At 30.9% G+C, this 17,615-nt stretch overlaps 1 protein-coding gene across 1 annotated transcript; it reads left to right on the forward strand.

Annotated features, from left to right (window-relative positions):
• Nucleotides 1-2,544: 2,544 nt before the first annotated feature.
• On the forward strand, nucleotides 2,545-4,711 carry LOC18040730 (WAT1-related protein At5g07050). The gene is made up of 7 exons (XM_006432315.2): nucleotides 2,545-2,832; nucleotides 2,934-2,996; nucleotides 3,076-3,192; nucleotides 3,432-3,684; nucleotides 3,819-3,980; nucleotides 4,064-4,215; nucleotides 4,391-4,711. Exons 1-7 carry the CDS (start codon nucleotides 2,630-2,632, stop codon nucleotides 4,668-4,670), a joined length of 1,230 nt encoding a protein of 409 aa, XP_006432378.1. The 5' UTR covers nucleotides 2,545-2,629; the 3' UTR covers nucleotides 4,671-4,711.
• Nucleotides 4,712-17,615: the final 12,904 nt, after the last annotated feature.

Genomic DNA, 17,615 nt, shown 5'->3' on the forward strand with positions numbered 1-17,615 from the left:
ACATGGTAAAAGCGCACGCACGCACGCATGCACGTGTGTGTATGGATATGCATATGTAAAAGGAATTTATCTTTTATGAGAATTAACGGTTGATATGTATAAAAGCATGCGCTGAGTTTTTTTTTTGAATTGAGAATTAAATTTCCATCATTGTGGGATTTGGGTGTCATACTTTTTCATGTCAGGTGATTGGAGGTGATTAGACGCCCATTTTATTCTTGGTGCTCCACTTGCTTGCTTTCACATTTTGTGACAAATCCTTTGTGTGGGAGTTACTTGTTTATGCACTCAAGGATGTTTTGGTCATATATATATATATATATATATATCATCAATATATACTCTCTCTCTTTGGATGTGGGGTACTTTGCTCTTTTCCAAAACAGTATAAAAATTGAAAATAAAAAAGGAATAAGGTAGATTGACGTATATACCACCTTTGCCACTTGTCCATAATTAATCAAATATAACTTAAAATTCTTTTTGAAGTGTCTTGTAGGACAAGTATATGTGTAAGCCTGCTGAGCAGGTGATAACTTAGACAGATTCTATCATAAAGGCTAGATATCCTAAAGGTTAGGAAGACTTCAGCAGGAAAATTGGTTATTTTTCACCTAATTTACTTTCTCTAAACACATATTTTTTATTGATCATTCGGATCACATTCAATTATTCGGAAATTTTCCCATATATTCTCAAATTATTATATTTATTTTTATATTATTCTCTATACTTTTCCTCTCTCTCCTTCCTTTTTCCCGCTTTTTTTCTCTCAGATCAAACGCTAACGTGAGGATTGAAGTATTTTTTGCTGTTGCCACACGAGCTGAACCAGCAGCAGGAAGGAAACATTCATGCGAAAAAGAAAATGCTCTTTTGGTGTAATCTCGAGATGACGAAGTACTTTACTCCTTCACTTAATTATCAAGTAGAATATATATAGTGTATTAGTGAAATGCCCGAACCCTCACCATATACATATAGTGAATGAAATTGTGTAAAAGAAGAGAGGTGGGGGAAAGAAAATTTGATTATACGAAGTGCAAGGATTTCAACTAAAGATTCTTATCCCAAAGAGATATGATTCTGCTGCTTCAATTAATCACAATGGCCAGCTTCTAGGTGTTATGCGAATCCAATAGTGTTTCACGAGTGTGTGATTATTCGGAAATAACGTAAAAGTAAGTTGTTTTTTTTAATATAATTTATTTATCGATTTCATTGTTTTGTGGAAGGTTGATTTATCCAAAGGTCCTGATTTGCCAATGCAATGATCACATCATGGGGGGAAACTTGACTAATAAATAAAATGATCTTTAAACCCCCAAAAAAAAGTAGTTACAAGGAAGATAAAATTTAAATGTAACATCATACGGTATTAAAAAAAAAGAAATAATTTATTAACACCGTAAAATCACACGATGTTATAATTGATTCTGTCATCACTATATCATCCTTCAATGTCGTTTCGTTAGCATATTTTCATAAAGGAATGATTAGGACTTTGTTGACATAATTAGCTTACATCACCCACTCACCTTCATGTACTAAAGTGACTGACTCAGGTATTCTACCACCACTATCTGCCACGTCTAACCCATCTCTCTTTCATATCATTCCGTACCCTTCTTTCCCTTAGAAATAGATAATTTGCATAACATCACATGAATCATACATGCAAGCCACTCATATATGGTGGAGCCATAGATACGCGCCTTATGTCATTTTTAAAGTCGAAGTCGAAAATTTGAGTTTTTTTACATGTATTATAGATGTTGATTTTATTTTAAATATTTAAAAGTGAATTTGATTGTTATGATAATAGATATTATGATTGCACTAGCATATAATTTTTTAAATACCAAAGTTTGGGTATCATAACTGCACCATCATAGAACTTTTTAAGTATTTAAAAGTAAATTTGTCTCATTTTGACATTAGATATCAGGACATTCGATTCATTTTGAAACAAGATATCAGGACTCCATCCTAACAAAACTGATTTAGATGAAGATCTTATCGATGTTCGGTTTTAAATATAATTTAAAATAAAGTAGTGCTAGGTGTAGAGAAAGATGAGAGAAATTTACCTTCTCTCTCTACCCACCCACTCTCCCTCTTCCATTTTCTTCTTTATTTCTCTCATCTTTCTCTACATTAAGCATTTTCTTTTAAAATATATATACATATATGAATTATACATTAAACAAATGTGCAGTATATTAAAGTTGATTCCGAAAGTAAAATCCAATTAATTTTTAAAGTTTTTTTTATATGTAATAAAAAATTTGAGTAACAATCAAATAATATCAAATTAAGTACAAGTTTCTTTATTTTATTAAAAAGAAACATACATATGTATATATATATATATATATATATATATATATATATGCACACACACACGCATGCACACATACATACATATATGTGATATCAGCAAAATGTAAAGGCATATCAAACGTTCCCTCTTGCAAACCAATATAAATAGACATCAAGGTAGTACCTTTTTCACTAGGAAGCGCTCTTCAGCTGTTTCCAGCTTCCTCTTCCTCTACAATATCCCTTCCCTTAAATTTTCCTAGCCCCTTTAATTAATTTTCCTACTCAAATTTGCCCGAGAAATAAAATGGAGAAGCTAAGATGTTGCAGCAACTTTCTTGAGACGTCTAAACCCTACTTCGCCATGATTTCTCTGCAATTTGGGTACGCCGGCATGAACATCATCACAAAGGTTTCCCTCAACCGTGGCATGTCTCACTATGTCCTCGTTGTCTATCGCCATGCTTTCGCCACGGCTGTCATTGCTCCCTTCGCTTTCTTTCTCGAAAGGTTAATTAGTTGAATCAAACCACATACTCTGGCTAATCAAATTTTCTACTTTGATTTTTCGACGAATGTTATTTTTTATTTCTTTCATTCCATTCAAGCAGGAAAGCGCAACCGAAGATAACATTTAAAGTCTTCATGCAAATATTTGTCCTTGCCCTTCTCGGGTACGTTCATGAAATTTTTTTAGTTAATTACTTATATATATATATACACACAATTTTATTTAACATATATATTTGACAGGCCAGTGATTGATCAGAACTTCTACTACGCTGGATTGAAATTTACGTCACCAACTTTCTCATGCGCCATGAGCAACATGCTCCCTGCAATGACCTTTGTCATGGCAGTCATTTGCCGGTACATATATATACAGATATAATCACTATATATGATCAACTAATTACTCGTGCTAACTACTGAATCAACAACTAAAACACATCTTGAGCACTAAAATCCTGATGTTGATTCAGGGCTCAACACTAACTTCGCTGCTGAGTACTAATCCTGATCCATATTCATAATTCGTATTTGATTAAGAAACTTTAATTGTTTGAAAGCTGACCATGGAATTTTTTTATTTTTTTATTTGGTCAAAGGATGGAGAAAATAAATATGAAGAAAGTAAGGTGTCAAGCAAAAGTAGTGGGAACAGCGGTGACAGTAGCAGGAGCCATGATAATGACCTTATATAAGGGACCGATTGTTGAATTGTTTTGGACCCAACATGCGCATCCTCATGATAAATCCGATGCGACTACTTCCACTGCATCATCTGACAAAGATTGGTTCCTTGGCTCCATTTTCCTTATAATAGCCACTCTTGCTTGGGCTTCTTTGTTTGTTTTACAAGTAAGAGCATATATAGTTTGGTTGGCCGTGAATGCAATTTGTGTCTGCGGTCACCCATTATTTATTTTAATTGGAACAAATCATTAATTAATCTGATATCAATTATTGTGTTTTTTTAATTATTTAATTAACAGACCAAGGCATTGGAGACATACAAGAATCATCAGCTCTCACTCACATCACTAATGTGCTTTGTGGGGACTCTACAAGCAATTGCTGTCACATTTGTAATTGAGCACAAGCCCTCTGTGTGGCAAATTGGCTGGGATATGAACCTTCTTGCTGCAGCTTATGCTGTAATATATTCACTTTCATTTCTCTCGATGATATATCAATTAATTAAGTTTTAATTATTCTAATTAATTTTTATTGTGTATAGGGAATTGTAACATCAAGTATCTCATACTTTGTACAAGGACTGGTGATAAAGAAAAGGGGTCCAGTTTTTGCAACTGCTTTCAGTCCCTTGATGATGATAATTGTAGCCATCATGGGCTCTTTCATTCTTGCTGAGAACATTTATCTTGGAAGGTAATTTAATTGATTGTTTTTTTTTTCTTTTTTTATATTAATGTACGCATACTAGCGAGGCTCAAACCCTGTACTTGAGTCCTAGAGAGACCTTTAATTACCAAACACTTAAATACTAATTAACCTAATTAATCAACCTAATTAATTTGGTTTTTGTGGCATGGGGTGCGTGCAGTGTGCTTGGTGCAATCTTGATAGTTGTAGGACTTTACTCGGTACTCTGGGGAAAACACAAGGAGAAGATGGAGGAGTTCGGCGTCGATGAGATACCAGATCCGGTGAAGGGCAATCAAGTAAATGGAAACTTCACAGCTTCAGCTATGATTGAAGATATTGAAGCTAATCATCATGTTGAATTACAGAAATCTGAAGCAAATAACAAACTCCCTTTGGTTGCCCTAAGCATGCTGCATGTCCCAGCAGCTGACACTAATGAAGTCCACCAACAACCATGATACGTGAAGTGATGGGCATATTTGTCTTTTCATCCCCCATTTTGTCGTCTTTATATTATTGTGTTTTTGATTTTTTTTGTTATAAATGAAATGTAATGTAATGAAGTCGTAATTCTAATGAACTGAGAGAGAATCTCCAAAATCTCGCCTGTCAATTTTCATATACATGAACGATTGATCAGTAACTTTGGCAATTTCTGATAGACACGTGGCAAAATAGTTGACGTATGATTCAGATTCCACTAGTGTGTGCTAGTGCCCCAGTGGTTGGCATATTGAGGTTATTGGGGTACGGGCTAATTGATTAATTATCAGAATCTTTAGGAATTATTATTATTTCTTTTAACTTCCTTGCATCTGATGCCTCCTATATATAAATCCACTGACTTATAAACATCATACTTTGATACCAAAGTGAGATCCAATTGAGACGCCAAATAGAATATAAAATAATTAAAGCCGGATCATCATCATCATCTCTCTCTCTCTCTTTTCCCTAAATAATTCCTTCAAATCATGTACATATGTATATCGGTATGTATAGAAGTTTCTTCGACGTCTGTATCTTTTATACTATATATATATATATATATATATATATATAGAATTCCTTGCTGCGAACATGATTGGTGATATGACCCTATATATATCTTTCTCTAAAATAAATTTTAGTTGACGTACATTCTTGTAAGGGAGTGAATGACTTATTACACTAATTCCCTTAAAAGATTGAAGTGAGAAATTTTGATTTCATTATTTCTTGCCTCACTTATGTTTTGCAAAAAATCGTTGCCAAGCCTAAAACTTGGTCCATTACTCAAAGAGCTCAAAGGTGCGTACTTGTTAGAGTGTTTATCTGTGGGTTGGGGTGTGGGAGATAAGGATGAGTTGAAGTAAAACTTTGGTTAAGGTGTTTTTTAGTATTGTATTGCTTTGACTTAAAATCACATCTGTAGTAAAATGAAAATTTTATGATCATCTAGTCTCTGTTTACCTTTTAAAGATCTTACAACACATGTAAATTATTGGTCATGTATAGTTTAAATGTATCCATTTTTTATTTTCCTTATATCAACCACAAATCAATGGACCTTAAAAAGACAAATCAAAGATAAAATTATGTAGGGGATCTGAATCCATTCTCAACCCCACGAACAAATATGATCTTGCTTGAAGCTTTACAAATAATTTCCCAAGTTTTTTAATATTTATATACTCTTCAATCAAATTGGAGAAAAATTGCCTTTTTAATTTAATTCGAACATATAACTGATTTATTTCTTATGAATAGGAAATTATATTCTTGTCTTTGACATATCTCTAAGCTCATTTTATCGTTGCTCATTGTAGACTTTGTGATAAGGATGGAAATATTCCAAAAAATCTTGATGAATTTGCAGCCTAAATCTTAAGAGAATCCATCTGTGGATCCATGCATAACATAAAATTAGGTTAGCAATGGATCTATATATATAGCCGACCGAGATTTATAAAGTTTATATTCAGATTCCATAGTTACATTACTAAGGTATCTGAATTTTTTGCTAATCAATTAACTAGAATATATATTTATAAGTGGCCAACATGTGCTTCCGTTTATCATAAGGAATATCAAAGCTGAATCTCATTGCCTACCACTTTAACTGTGTACACGATTGTCCAATTTCTACCACATGCACAAAACATTGTGATTCTTAACTAGATTAGGTTTACAAGTTTGAATCATGTACCTTTGTTGATTTTGATTTCTCTAAGAGACCAATGCTTTGAAGTTTAATATAGGGAGATTGTCAATTTCCCCCCTCCAGTAATTAACATATACCATTTTCCCCTCTGTTGTTTTTATAATGGCCAAAAACCCCCCTGATAACATAAGTTTACAATATTACTCTTATTTTCAATTACTTTTTTATTTATATTTATTATAAATTAAATAAATCACATGAATAGAAACTAAATAAAAAATTAAGCATTAAAAAAAAGAAATATATGTTTTGATATGAGCAAAAAAATTAATAATAAAATTTTTTTCTTGTACTTATTTAATTTGTGAAAATTTTCTTATAATAAATATATAAGAAAATTATTAAAAGAAAACTTGAATGAAAAATAAAAATTTATTATAAGATAAATAATAAAATATTTTGCCTATCTTTTTACATTTAATTTTAAAATATTAAAAATATTTATTATAAGAAAATGTTCACAAAATAAATAATTACAAGAAAAAAATTTTATTATTAATTTTTTTCTCATATCAAAACATATATTTCTTGTTTTTAATGCTTAATTTTTATTTTAATTTCTATTCATGTAATTTATTTAATTTATAATAAATGTAAATAAAAGAGTAGTTAAAAATACGAGTAATATTGTAAACTTATGCTGTCAGGGGGGTTTTTGGCTATTATAAAAACAACAGGGAAGTAAATGATATATGTTGATTTCTGTAGGGGGGAAAGTGGCAATCCCCCTTTAATAGAAGACAAAGCAAAGGTACCAAAATAATTTTTAAAAGATCGTTAAGAGAATATGACATGATCTATACCAGGATCTTATATTATGTTTAAAGTCTGTATAAACGTTCTTTCTTGATATGTTCTGTAAAATTTTAAAAGTAGTATTAATTTTCTATTATGTTTTTCAGAAAAATATGAATAAGCACAAAATGCCTAGTTTAGTTATTTAGTACAGTTAATCATGTCATTGTCTTAAATAAAATTATTTATATACATAAAAGGTCAAGATAAATTGCATGTAGAAACAATTTTCAAGAATCATATTCCTTTTCCCAATGCCCCAAAAATATCACATATATTCTGTTATGTTGCTAATGTAGACATTAATTAGCATGACCTTGAAACTTAAAGGAATAGAGAATATTTCAATATCAGACAACAGAATGCGATCACAGTAATGACCTATATAAGATTCTTATACAATGTATGCTTAAACTCTAAGAAAAGATATTTTTTTTAAAAAAATCATGAACCTGTTTAATTGATCTTCTTCCCAGCTTCTTCTATTTATTAATTTTTTTTTTCAATAAATGATCTAGGCGGAGCAAGGTTCTTACTAAACATTAAAGCAACAAATAACCCCTAGTCGGAAGGAATATAATGAGCCTTATGCTTTGTTAAAGAAAAGAAAAATGAAAAATCGAAACCATAGAACTTGAGCAAAAAGAGAGAGAGAGCACGGAAGCCATTTGCATCTTTGGAGAGAAAACTCATAATGAGAATTAAACTATTGATTTAAAAAAAATAAGATGAGAAATTGTCTAACTAATTAGTTCAAATGTCTCAAGGCTTCGTTTGGTATAACTTTTCAAATAAAATTTATTTAAATATAGTTATTATTAGTAGAGCTTTTATAAATAAAGATTTTGCCTAAAAAAATTTTAGTTGTTTGGTTGTAATGATAGTTTTTATTAAAAATTATAAAATTATTTTAATAAACAAGTTTTTTAAAGTTATGTCATGAAAGTAATAAAATAATATTATCAAATAAGTAAAATAAATTAGATATTTTAACTTAAAAAAAAAACTTTTCAATCTCTACTTTCAAAAGCTCAAAATTTGAGTTTTTACTAGTTGAGGCAAAATAAGTTATGTAACCTTCTAAAACTCTACTAAAAAAAAAAAAGAAAGAAGAAAAAACAAACAATAATAAAAATTTTGATAAGAGCTTGTAAGATTAAATAATCACTTTTAATTTTTAGATAAGTTATATCAATCAGTCATTAAAAAATATATTATTACTTACAACATAGAGAGAGAAAAAAAATTTGTAATTAGAAAGTCAACTTGGGATTTCATTGTCTTCAATTACGTATGATGATTCCCAGAGAGCGCCGCCAGCGTGTTAATTCTTTGAAGAATCTGCTTTTCAAATTTCAGAATAATATTTTCAGAAATCATAATATTTAATTGTTTCAAAAGAATAAAATGTACATCATTTTTAATCAATTACTTTAATATAAAATTGTTATTAACCTTTTCTTCTTTTTATAACGAATAACTTGAAATTTTAACTAACATTAATTAATTAATCTGCATGCATGAACAGAGATGATCACTAATAAAGAAGTTTTGGCCGATTATGCAACAACGATTCTCCACGTATTAATTAATTCAATTCCCCTTAATTAATTCATTTGCTTGCTATTTTAAACCGTAGGATTCCGTTGTTGCTCTTAATGGGTACAAGGTTCTTAAATGTAACCGTAATTCTCACCTTCTTCTTCTTCTTCTTCTTATCATTATATATATTTGTTGTTGCAATATGTAAATATTTTATTCGTTAATAATGATTTTTTATGTGGGTGGCCTTATGACTCTATTTGCACACATGAACTACTTTTGTGTGTTAATCCTACATCATTTCCACTGCATGAATTGTTTATTATAGCTTTTGTGGAATCTGAATCGTTATTGGCATTCGGAAAAGGAAAGGGAGAATCTTTTCTCTATACTTTTTTGTTTAATAATTTACATATAAAATATATAGAAGCGGAGAAAATAGGACTAAATCCAATTATTGAACAGGACCTAACAAGTATGATGTTGGGTTATTGGCATGTGATGTCAACTACAAGAATTTATGCTACCATATATGCTATTAGTTCGGGAAAGGATTCCCAATTTTGATGATTCAAGAACTTTCTATTAATATTATAATTTTTATCCAACATTTATAATTAATAAGATAAGTGTTTGTCATGATCTTGCTTAGTTCTACTATATATTACGGTTTGGATGTAGTATTCATTTCGTAGATAGTACATAATTCATTATCTAATTGATGAATGTCACTTAAAAATTAGAACTCAAGTTGAGAATTGGGATCTCAATTATTATTATCAAGAAAAAAAAAGGAGTCCACAAAAATAACTGTCCAACTAACAATCCAAACATAAATATAATAAAATGAAAGATTTTGTAAAATTATAGTAATAAAATAATAGGAACAATACTTTTTACAGTCATTTAATATTTTATAATTCTTAAAGTAGTGAAACGCTAATAACCTAAAATAGAAACCTAATATTACATGAGAACAAGTTTTTTTTTTTTTTTAATAGTTGAATCATTCGAATATAAGATAGATAGAATTAATATATACTAATGTCATATGGTGATTATAAAATTAAAGAGAATTTATGATATTGATTTGCCAGTGGTTGCTTTGTTTAATTGTTCTGGATAGCCAATACACTCTTAAAGCCAACCAATTTGAAAGAGAAATGGTACCCACTACCCAGGGCAGCGCACTACTAGCGCAAATGCTTCTTTGTTGGCAACAATATGAATGATGAAAATGACTTTAAGGGTGGTAAAATATCGGCGTCGGGACAACTTTCCAAAATCTGAGCCAGTTTTAACATGGCTTTTGTCCGGTCAGGGTTTTTCGAGCCGGGCCAAAAAACTGAAATTTATGTTCTATATTTTTTTAAAAAAATTTTCCTCATTATATTTTATAAATTCATTGTTTATAATATATTCTTTTTTTAGATTAAGCTTTAAAAGTTGGACTAAAAGATCTAAAACCTTAAATATATGTTATGGGTGGGTTTAATATATGTTACAAAAGTGTATTTTAATTAAAATAGTACATTTGTTTTTAATATTTTAAGTATTTCTTGAATTTTCTGACCATAATCAAACTTTCTTGATGAAACTTGAACTTTACCCTAGTGTTCGAAAGTATAATCGGATCGAATCAAGCCCAACAAAAAGTACCTGGACTCAAATAGAATAGGATTTTCCTTCCATCCCTAAATGACCTGTTGATTCTTGTAATTATCTTATTCTATTTGACTTTCTCAATCACATATCTTCCATCATTTTTTTCCCTCTGAATCTATTCACCCACTTGTGTATATCTTCATCATTGGAGATAGTAATTAAGCAATGCATTTGAAGGCGGTTTTAACTTTCTTTTTAATTTTTTTACATTTTAATGATAATCGTTGTGGCGGGAAATTGATCTAGCTGACGTGTCCAACTTGAGAGGTAATAAAATGATGCTGTGGTCTAGGCTCAGCTTAAAGGATATATCTTTGAACGCTTCATGAGAGGTCAAAGGGTCCCAATGTCGGATTTGAGGTTTTTAGGCATTTAGGAATTTTGACTCTTTCCTAACTCACGCTATATTGAAATCCCTAATGGGGAAAAAAAAAGGAAATTTAGTCAGTTTTCTCTCTAGATAAGTAGCGATAACCTAAGCAAAGAACATCCACGGCCACGGGCGGATGACAATTCAACGAAAAAAAGCAACGTTTAGTGATCAAAGAGATGAAGATGAGAATCCACCGCCTTTATCCTTTAGAGATAAACTGATGGAAGATCAAAATGAGCCTGAAGAGGAGTTTTGGGTAGAAAAGAAGACTTGGAATTGATCCTGAAGATGTGATTATAGAAGATAAGGAAAGCATTCCCTTCATTTCCTTCTCAAAAAAGATCCACGCACAACTGGTGAGGCCATGGATGAACATGGTTGTTGTCAAGCTTTCCAGGAGATTTATTGGTTATAGGGCCTGACACGACTTAAAAGTGTTTGTTTTACTCTCAAGTATAAGAGTGTCTAGTTATAATATATCTCGGTGAGTCCGAGGTCGATCCACAGAGAAAAGATTTAATTTGTTTATTTTATTTTATCTAAAATTTGAAAATAAAACTTAAATATAAACAACTTAATTGAAATAAAACTATGAAATTGAATTAGTTAGGGTTGTGGATTCACTCTTAGTAGTAAATAAAACTTAATAAATTCTTTTTGCCATTTTTTAGATTTATTGCTCAAAAGATTAATTATATAAATTATTATTATTTTCCCTTTAATTTTATGATGGTTTAAGTATTCATTGTGCCAAAATTTAATTTGTCTACAACAAGTCAAAATACCATTTTACCATACCTTATATTTAGATAAAAAGAATTTATTGTGCCAAACTCCCTTGTTTGTCTACAATAAATCAAATTCTCATAATATAAAATATGTATAAAATTAAATAGAAAATAATTTAATTTATAAAATTAAAAATAGAATTTCATTAAATCTTATTTATTTTCTAAGAATTTCACCTTCCCCTAACTATTAATATTTAGCTAAACATGTTTTTTATAAAGGAAATTACTAAAATTGAAAAACACATAATTAAAAATGGAATTTGAAAATTGAAATAAAACTAATTTTATTGATTGAAAATAAATTACAAAGAGAGTTGAGGAGAAGAATTTGGGGGAAAAGAAGAGAAGAGAAGGTGTGGAGAGGTGTGTTCACCCCCCCTCTATTTATACTAATATATGGTAAATCTACACCACACAAATAAAAAAATCTAACTACATCTTAACCTTACATTTGTCCCACTAATAAAACATAAACTTAACTTATCCACTCAAGCACATCCAACACATTCCACTAACAATTATCATACCTACTATGATAAAAACTTATAATTTTACAATTACCACATTTACCGTGGTAAAAAACGTAAAAAAATACAACAAAAGTCTTGGATCCTCCTCGACAATGACATAATTTCTCAGACTTTCGGAATCCAAATTTGACATCCATGCATTTGTTCGGAGCCTCAAATTGCATGAAATTATTATTTTTACCTAATAAACACACAAAAATACACAAAATCAAATATTTAGAAAAATAATTAGAAATTCACAATATGTTACACAATTACAAATATAAATTACATTAATAAAACAAAATCACATTTTTATCCCTTAATAAACATACAATTTTTAACACTAATCACACCCACCAACTAGCTTATTGCTAGCCCCTAGCAATTAAAGCGTTATATTAACTTAAGATTTACAAAATTCACATGCAAGTTAATAGTTGTTCATCTATCCTCTAAACTACCAAATAATTAAACTCTCTAATTTTTTTTTAAACTTTTGGTCATCCACTCATTATCCAGAATATCATAAACCTTCTTTTGTGCTCAAGTAATTAACACAATACTTATGGGGTTTTATTAAAAGAAAACAACATTTTCATTCTAAAACTCATTAGAAATTCTATCTTCAGCCAGTAGATTATTCAAGCCTTTTTTGTTTTTGCATTTTTAACCCATGTAGCGAACTTTAGGTCAGTGACTCCCAGACCAGTTGACCTTAGGGCACTAGGTGTTGAAACACCCCTACGGACTTAATTACTCGGGTTTTTAATAAATAAGCAAACAATATATCTATAACCCATGTAGCGAGCTTTAGGCCAGTTACTCCCAGACCAGTTGACCTTAGGGCACTAGGTGTTGAAACACCCCTACGGACTTAATTACTCGGGTTCTAGATATAACAAAATTAAATTCATTAAATTTTTTTCTTTTTTTTGTTTTTTTTTATATTTTTTTTTGCAATATACAGTTTCTACCACCTTAGATATTATTCCTAATAAATCAAAAGAACTAAATGCTGCAAAAATTTTAACTTTCAACCCACAGTATGTGTCATAGTGTGTGTGTGAAGAATGATTTAATAATACCTGTTAAATGAGTAAACAACGAAATAACTTTATAACCAAATGGAGGAGTGTTCACAAATTTGAGTAATTCAAAGAAAAGGGAACAAAAACAACTTATTATGAATTTTAAAATCAAAATATAATACAACAAGACTATTAGGATGCGTCTCAAAAGATGTGACTCTTTACACAACCATCCTAGACAAAAAAATTATTGATTGTTTTTGGTTTTTTTTTGGGTTTTTTTTTTAAAAAAAATTAAACACACCTATTTACAATTTACGTCAATTATCCCTTCCCCCCAACCTAATTTAAACATTATATACATGCAGAAAGATTAAAAAGATAAAGGAAACATAAATAATAATAAAAAGAAATAGGAAAGATCACACCTGAACAACCCGCTGAAGATGCGTTTCTAGAGTCCCTACACCCCATATTCTGCCAACTTCGACAAAAGCATTACTAGGATTTGCTATATTCCACATCTGTCAACTATTCCCTCCCCCCAACCTGAACAAGCAGAGGCGAAGCTTTGAGGAGGCTAACCCGGGCTGTAGCCCGGGTTAGTTTCTTGAAAAAAAATATTAATTAATTATACATTTTTTTTAAAAAAAAAACTTATAGTAAAATATAAAAATATAACTAATAATTATAGTCAATATCTATTTTCTCTAAATCGAAAAATTAACTCAAATCCCTAACTAATTGATCCAGTTATCTAAATTTTAAATTCCTTAAAACTTAGTTGTTCAAGTCATCAAGTTGCCACTTCATGAGTGACAGTCAACCTCTGGCGCACCCACATGCTCATATTGTTTTTGAATTAGTTATTAGCTTATACTTTTGTCAAATTTTTTTGATAAAATAATTAATAATTATCTAATGTATTATTATCATAGACAATATAATTCAGATACGATAATATATGAGTTTTCTTTTTTAAAGAATCGCAGGACAAAATTTTGTCGATAGTGTTTTTTTTATTTACATTGTATTTTTTTTATTTTATTATTAATTTTTTACTTGTCTAGTGTATTTTAATAATTTCATTTGTATAGAATAATTTTTTTGACAAGTAATTGAATTAAAAAAAAATCTAGCCCACCTCAAAAACTAGTGCTAGCTTCGCCACTGTGAATAAGACATTGTCCTCAATGGCTTAAAGGAAAGAAGTAGAGTTTAGAAGACACAACCTCATAGCTCCAAGAAGATTGTTACAACCGAAGAGTTAAATCCAATTTGTACTTCTTACTAGGGCTAGGGTTACCATCATTAGTCAACCATTCCAAGGCCAAGGTCTTAGGATCTGGCTCTGGTTTGTAAGCTTGTAAAAGATCAAGTAACTCATTAGCAGTAGAAGCATAAACAAAAAGATTTTTCACAGAGATTGAAATAAAATGATTCTTAATTGCATGGTTAATGAATGTGAGCAACCCATCAAAAAAATTATTAACATTTAGTAAACCGATGGGTTTTTTATGGATGTTTAAATGGGCCCAAGATGCAAATGTAATCAATGCCTCTAAAGTTGCAAGATCTCCTGGTAAGAAAATGAAAGCGTCAGCATGATTTAACATCTCAGTTATTTGTTCTTGCATACTTGAGACAACTAACTCTTCTCCAATTGGTACATTAGACCTGCATCCTAAAGGTTTTAAGGCTTGTGGAATGATACATAGTACCTGGTTTCCTCTAATAAAAACAGCTTCTGAGACAAGTTTTGATAACCCGCGGTCACCTCCTCCATATACAAGGTGCAGTTTCCTCTCAGCTATGGCACGACCAAGATCTACAGTTGCTTTAACGAACTCTTTGTATTTTCCATAATGAAATCCAGAGAGCACACAAATGTTTTTGAATTGTCTACTCGAAGATGCTGCCATTAGAATAATCTTCAAAAACAAGATGTGAGTGGTTTGGAAAAAGAGCTCTTATTTAAAGATCTGAGTGACAGACAAAATGAGAAACAACTGTAAATGGGTTGGTGTATTTGTCAGATGACGCGTAAAGCTCATGTCTCAATTATTCAAAAGCAAACAGTGAAAAGAAAAGCAAACAGTGAAAAGAAAAAGTAAAAGAAAACAAATCATGATTAAATACAAAATCACACCATTAAATGCAATAATGCAAATGATAAAAGAGCAATGAAGTAAAAGGATATTTACTGGTAGTTGTGATTGTGGCTCACATCTTCCTCTAGTTTTACGTCCAGTAACGGCTTGAACGCCCTCTATGGGTCGAGGATAGGCTTCCCATCCAGTTTTCTTATAAACTGGCAAACAGGGTCTTTTTGAGTCAAATTCTCAACACTAAATTGTGCACTTTCGTTTTGGAATAGTCTCCATAATCTGTGTATCTCATATTGCACATGTCCGCTTCGATGCGTCTCAAGAGATCGTAAGATATCATCCAACGATTCTTTACTCATGCCATCTTTGATGAATTTAATTTTATCCTCTCGACTATCAGAAGCCATTCCTAAAGATTTACAAACTTCTAGTCTGCAACTAAGTCGTACACAATTATGACATTTTGAGCCAAGTCGTTTAGCTCTCATTTTCTTAGCAAACGTACTTTTACCAAAACCAGGCATGTAAGAAACAAATGGATCAGAAAACTCACCAGCTAATCCGACCTTTGCTTCAATTAACCAACGAATGTCAGAAAGAATGCCATTGATCATTAACAAACGCAGTCGTTCACAACGAGCTTTGTAAATTTTCCTGAGGGCATTTTGAGGGAGAGAAGGAAAACACTTATGCAAGTTATGTTGTATTTCTTCCATGCATGATTTTGAGATTTCAGTTATTGTGGGAAACTGAGAATACCAACTTAAGAAGTCACGGAGTACCATTATCCGCCATTTATATGGGAAAATAAATCAAAACACACCAAAATCAAATCTGCAAAATCAAATCAAACGTGAAAGCAAACAAAAAAGAAACACAATATGTACAAAGGAAAATGAACTTACATTCGTCCCCTCATTGAGTTAACCTCAAGCTCCAATTGAAATTCATATATGCCACTCTCTACTGTTCTAAGTTGTCCCTCTAGATCCTCAACATAGGACACGAATTCTCATTAACAGGAATGCATCGTCGAAAAATCTGATCAGAGCAATATTTGAATAAGTAAGGATCATCCCAATAAAATTTCTTTACTTCAACCAAAAATTTCTTCTTCTCCTGAGTATTCCATTGCGAAGGCATTTTACCTGTAACAAGGAAATTAACAATGTTAGCATACCATGGTATTGAAGTAATAGATAATAAAAATTCATCAGGAAAGGAGTCATTGATGGGTGTTATATCAGTGCAGATTTCAGATGTGAGTCTTGATAAATGATCAGCAACGACATTTTCGACACCTTTTTTATCTTTGATAGTGAGGTCAAATTCTTGAAGTAACAAAATCCAGCGAATTAGTCTTGGTTTGGCATTCTGTTTAATCATCAAATATCTCACAGCAATGTGATCAGTAAAAACAACAGTTTTAGAACCAAGCAAATATGAGCGAAATTTGTTTAATGCATACACCATAGCAAGTAATTCTTTTTCAGTTGTCGAATAATTTATTTGAGTATTATCCAAAGTCTTACTCGCATAGTGAATCACAAATGACTTACGATCCCTTTTTTGTCCTAAAACAACACCAATAGCAAAGTCACTTGCATCACACATTAATTCAAAAGGCAAAGACCAATCAGGAGATTGCATAATAGGTGCAGATGTCAAAAGGCAAATTATTTTTTCAAAAGATTTTTGGCAATCATCAGTCCATTCAAATGGTGCATCTTTTAATAAGAGGTTACAAAGTGGTTTAGATATGACACTAAAGTTTTTTATAAACCTCCTATAAAATCCTGCATGCCCTAAAAAGGATCATACATCTCTAACTGTTTTTGGTTGTGGCAATTTAGATATGACTTCAATTTTTGCTTTGTCAACTTCAATTTCTTTAACAGATATAACATGACCCAAAATAATTCCAGAAGTAACCATGTAATGTCATTTTTTCCAATTTAAAATGAGTTCTTTTTCAACACATCTTTTTAAAACGTTTTCCAAATTATCAAGGAAATCATCAAAAGAATTCCCAAACACTGTCAAATCATCCATAAAGACCTCTAAACAATGTTCAATCATATCAGTGAAAATACTTAACATGCATCTTTGAAATGTTGCAGGAGCATTACAAAGCCCAAATGACATTCTTTTAAATGCAAATGTTCCAAAGGGACATGTAAATGTGGTCTTTTCTTGGTCTTCAAGTGCTATAGGAATTTGATAATAACCTGAATACCCATCTAAAAAGCAGTAGTAGGGATGTCCAGCTACTATTTCTAAAATTTGGTCAAGAAATGGTAAAGGAAAATGATCTTTTCTAGTGGCTTCATTTAATTTCCTATAATCAATGCACATGCGCCAACTAGATGTAATTCGTGTTGGAATT

The sequence above is a fragment of the Citrus clementina genome, unplaced genomic scaffold, assembly GCF_000493195.1.
Source record: "Citrus clementina cultivar Clemenules unplaced genomic scaffold, Citrus_clementina_v1.0 scaffold_5, whole genome shotgun sequence".
Taxonomy (NCBI): domain Eukaryota; kingdom Viridiplantae; phylum Streptophyta; class Magnoliopsida; order Sapindales; family Rutaceae; genus Citrus; species Citrus x clementina.

Coding starts and splice junctions, on each gene's coding strand:
- LOC18040730 (XM_006432315.2), top strand. CDS start 2,630: ATGGAGAAGCTAAGATGTTGCAGCAACTTTCTTGAGACGTCTAAACCC. Junction 3,685..3,818: donor CTTCTTTGTTTGTTTTACAA/GTAAGAGCATAT, acceptor TTTAATTAACAG/ACCAAGGCATTGGAGACATA. Junction 4,216..4,390: donor GAGAACATTTATCTTGGAAG/GTAATTTAATTG, acceptor GGGTGCGTGCAG/TGTGCTTGGTGCAATCTTGA.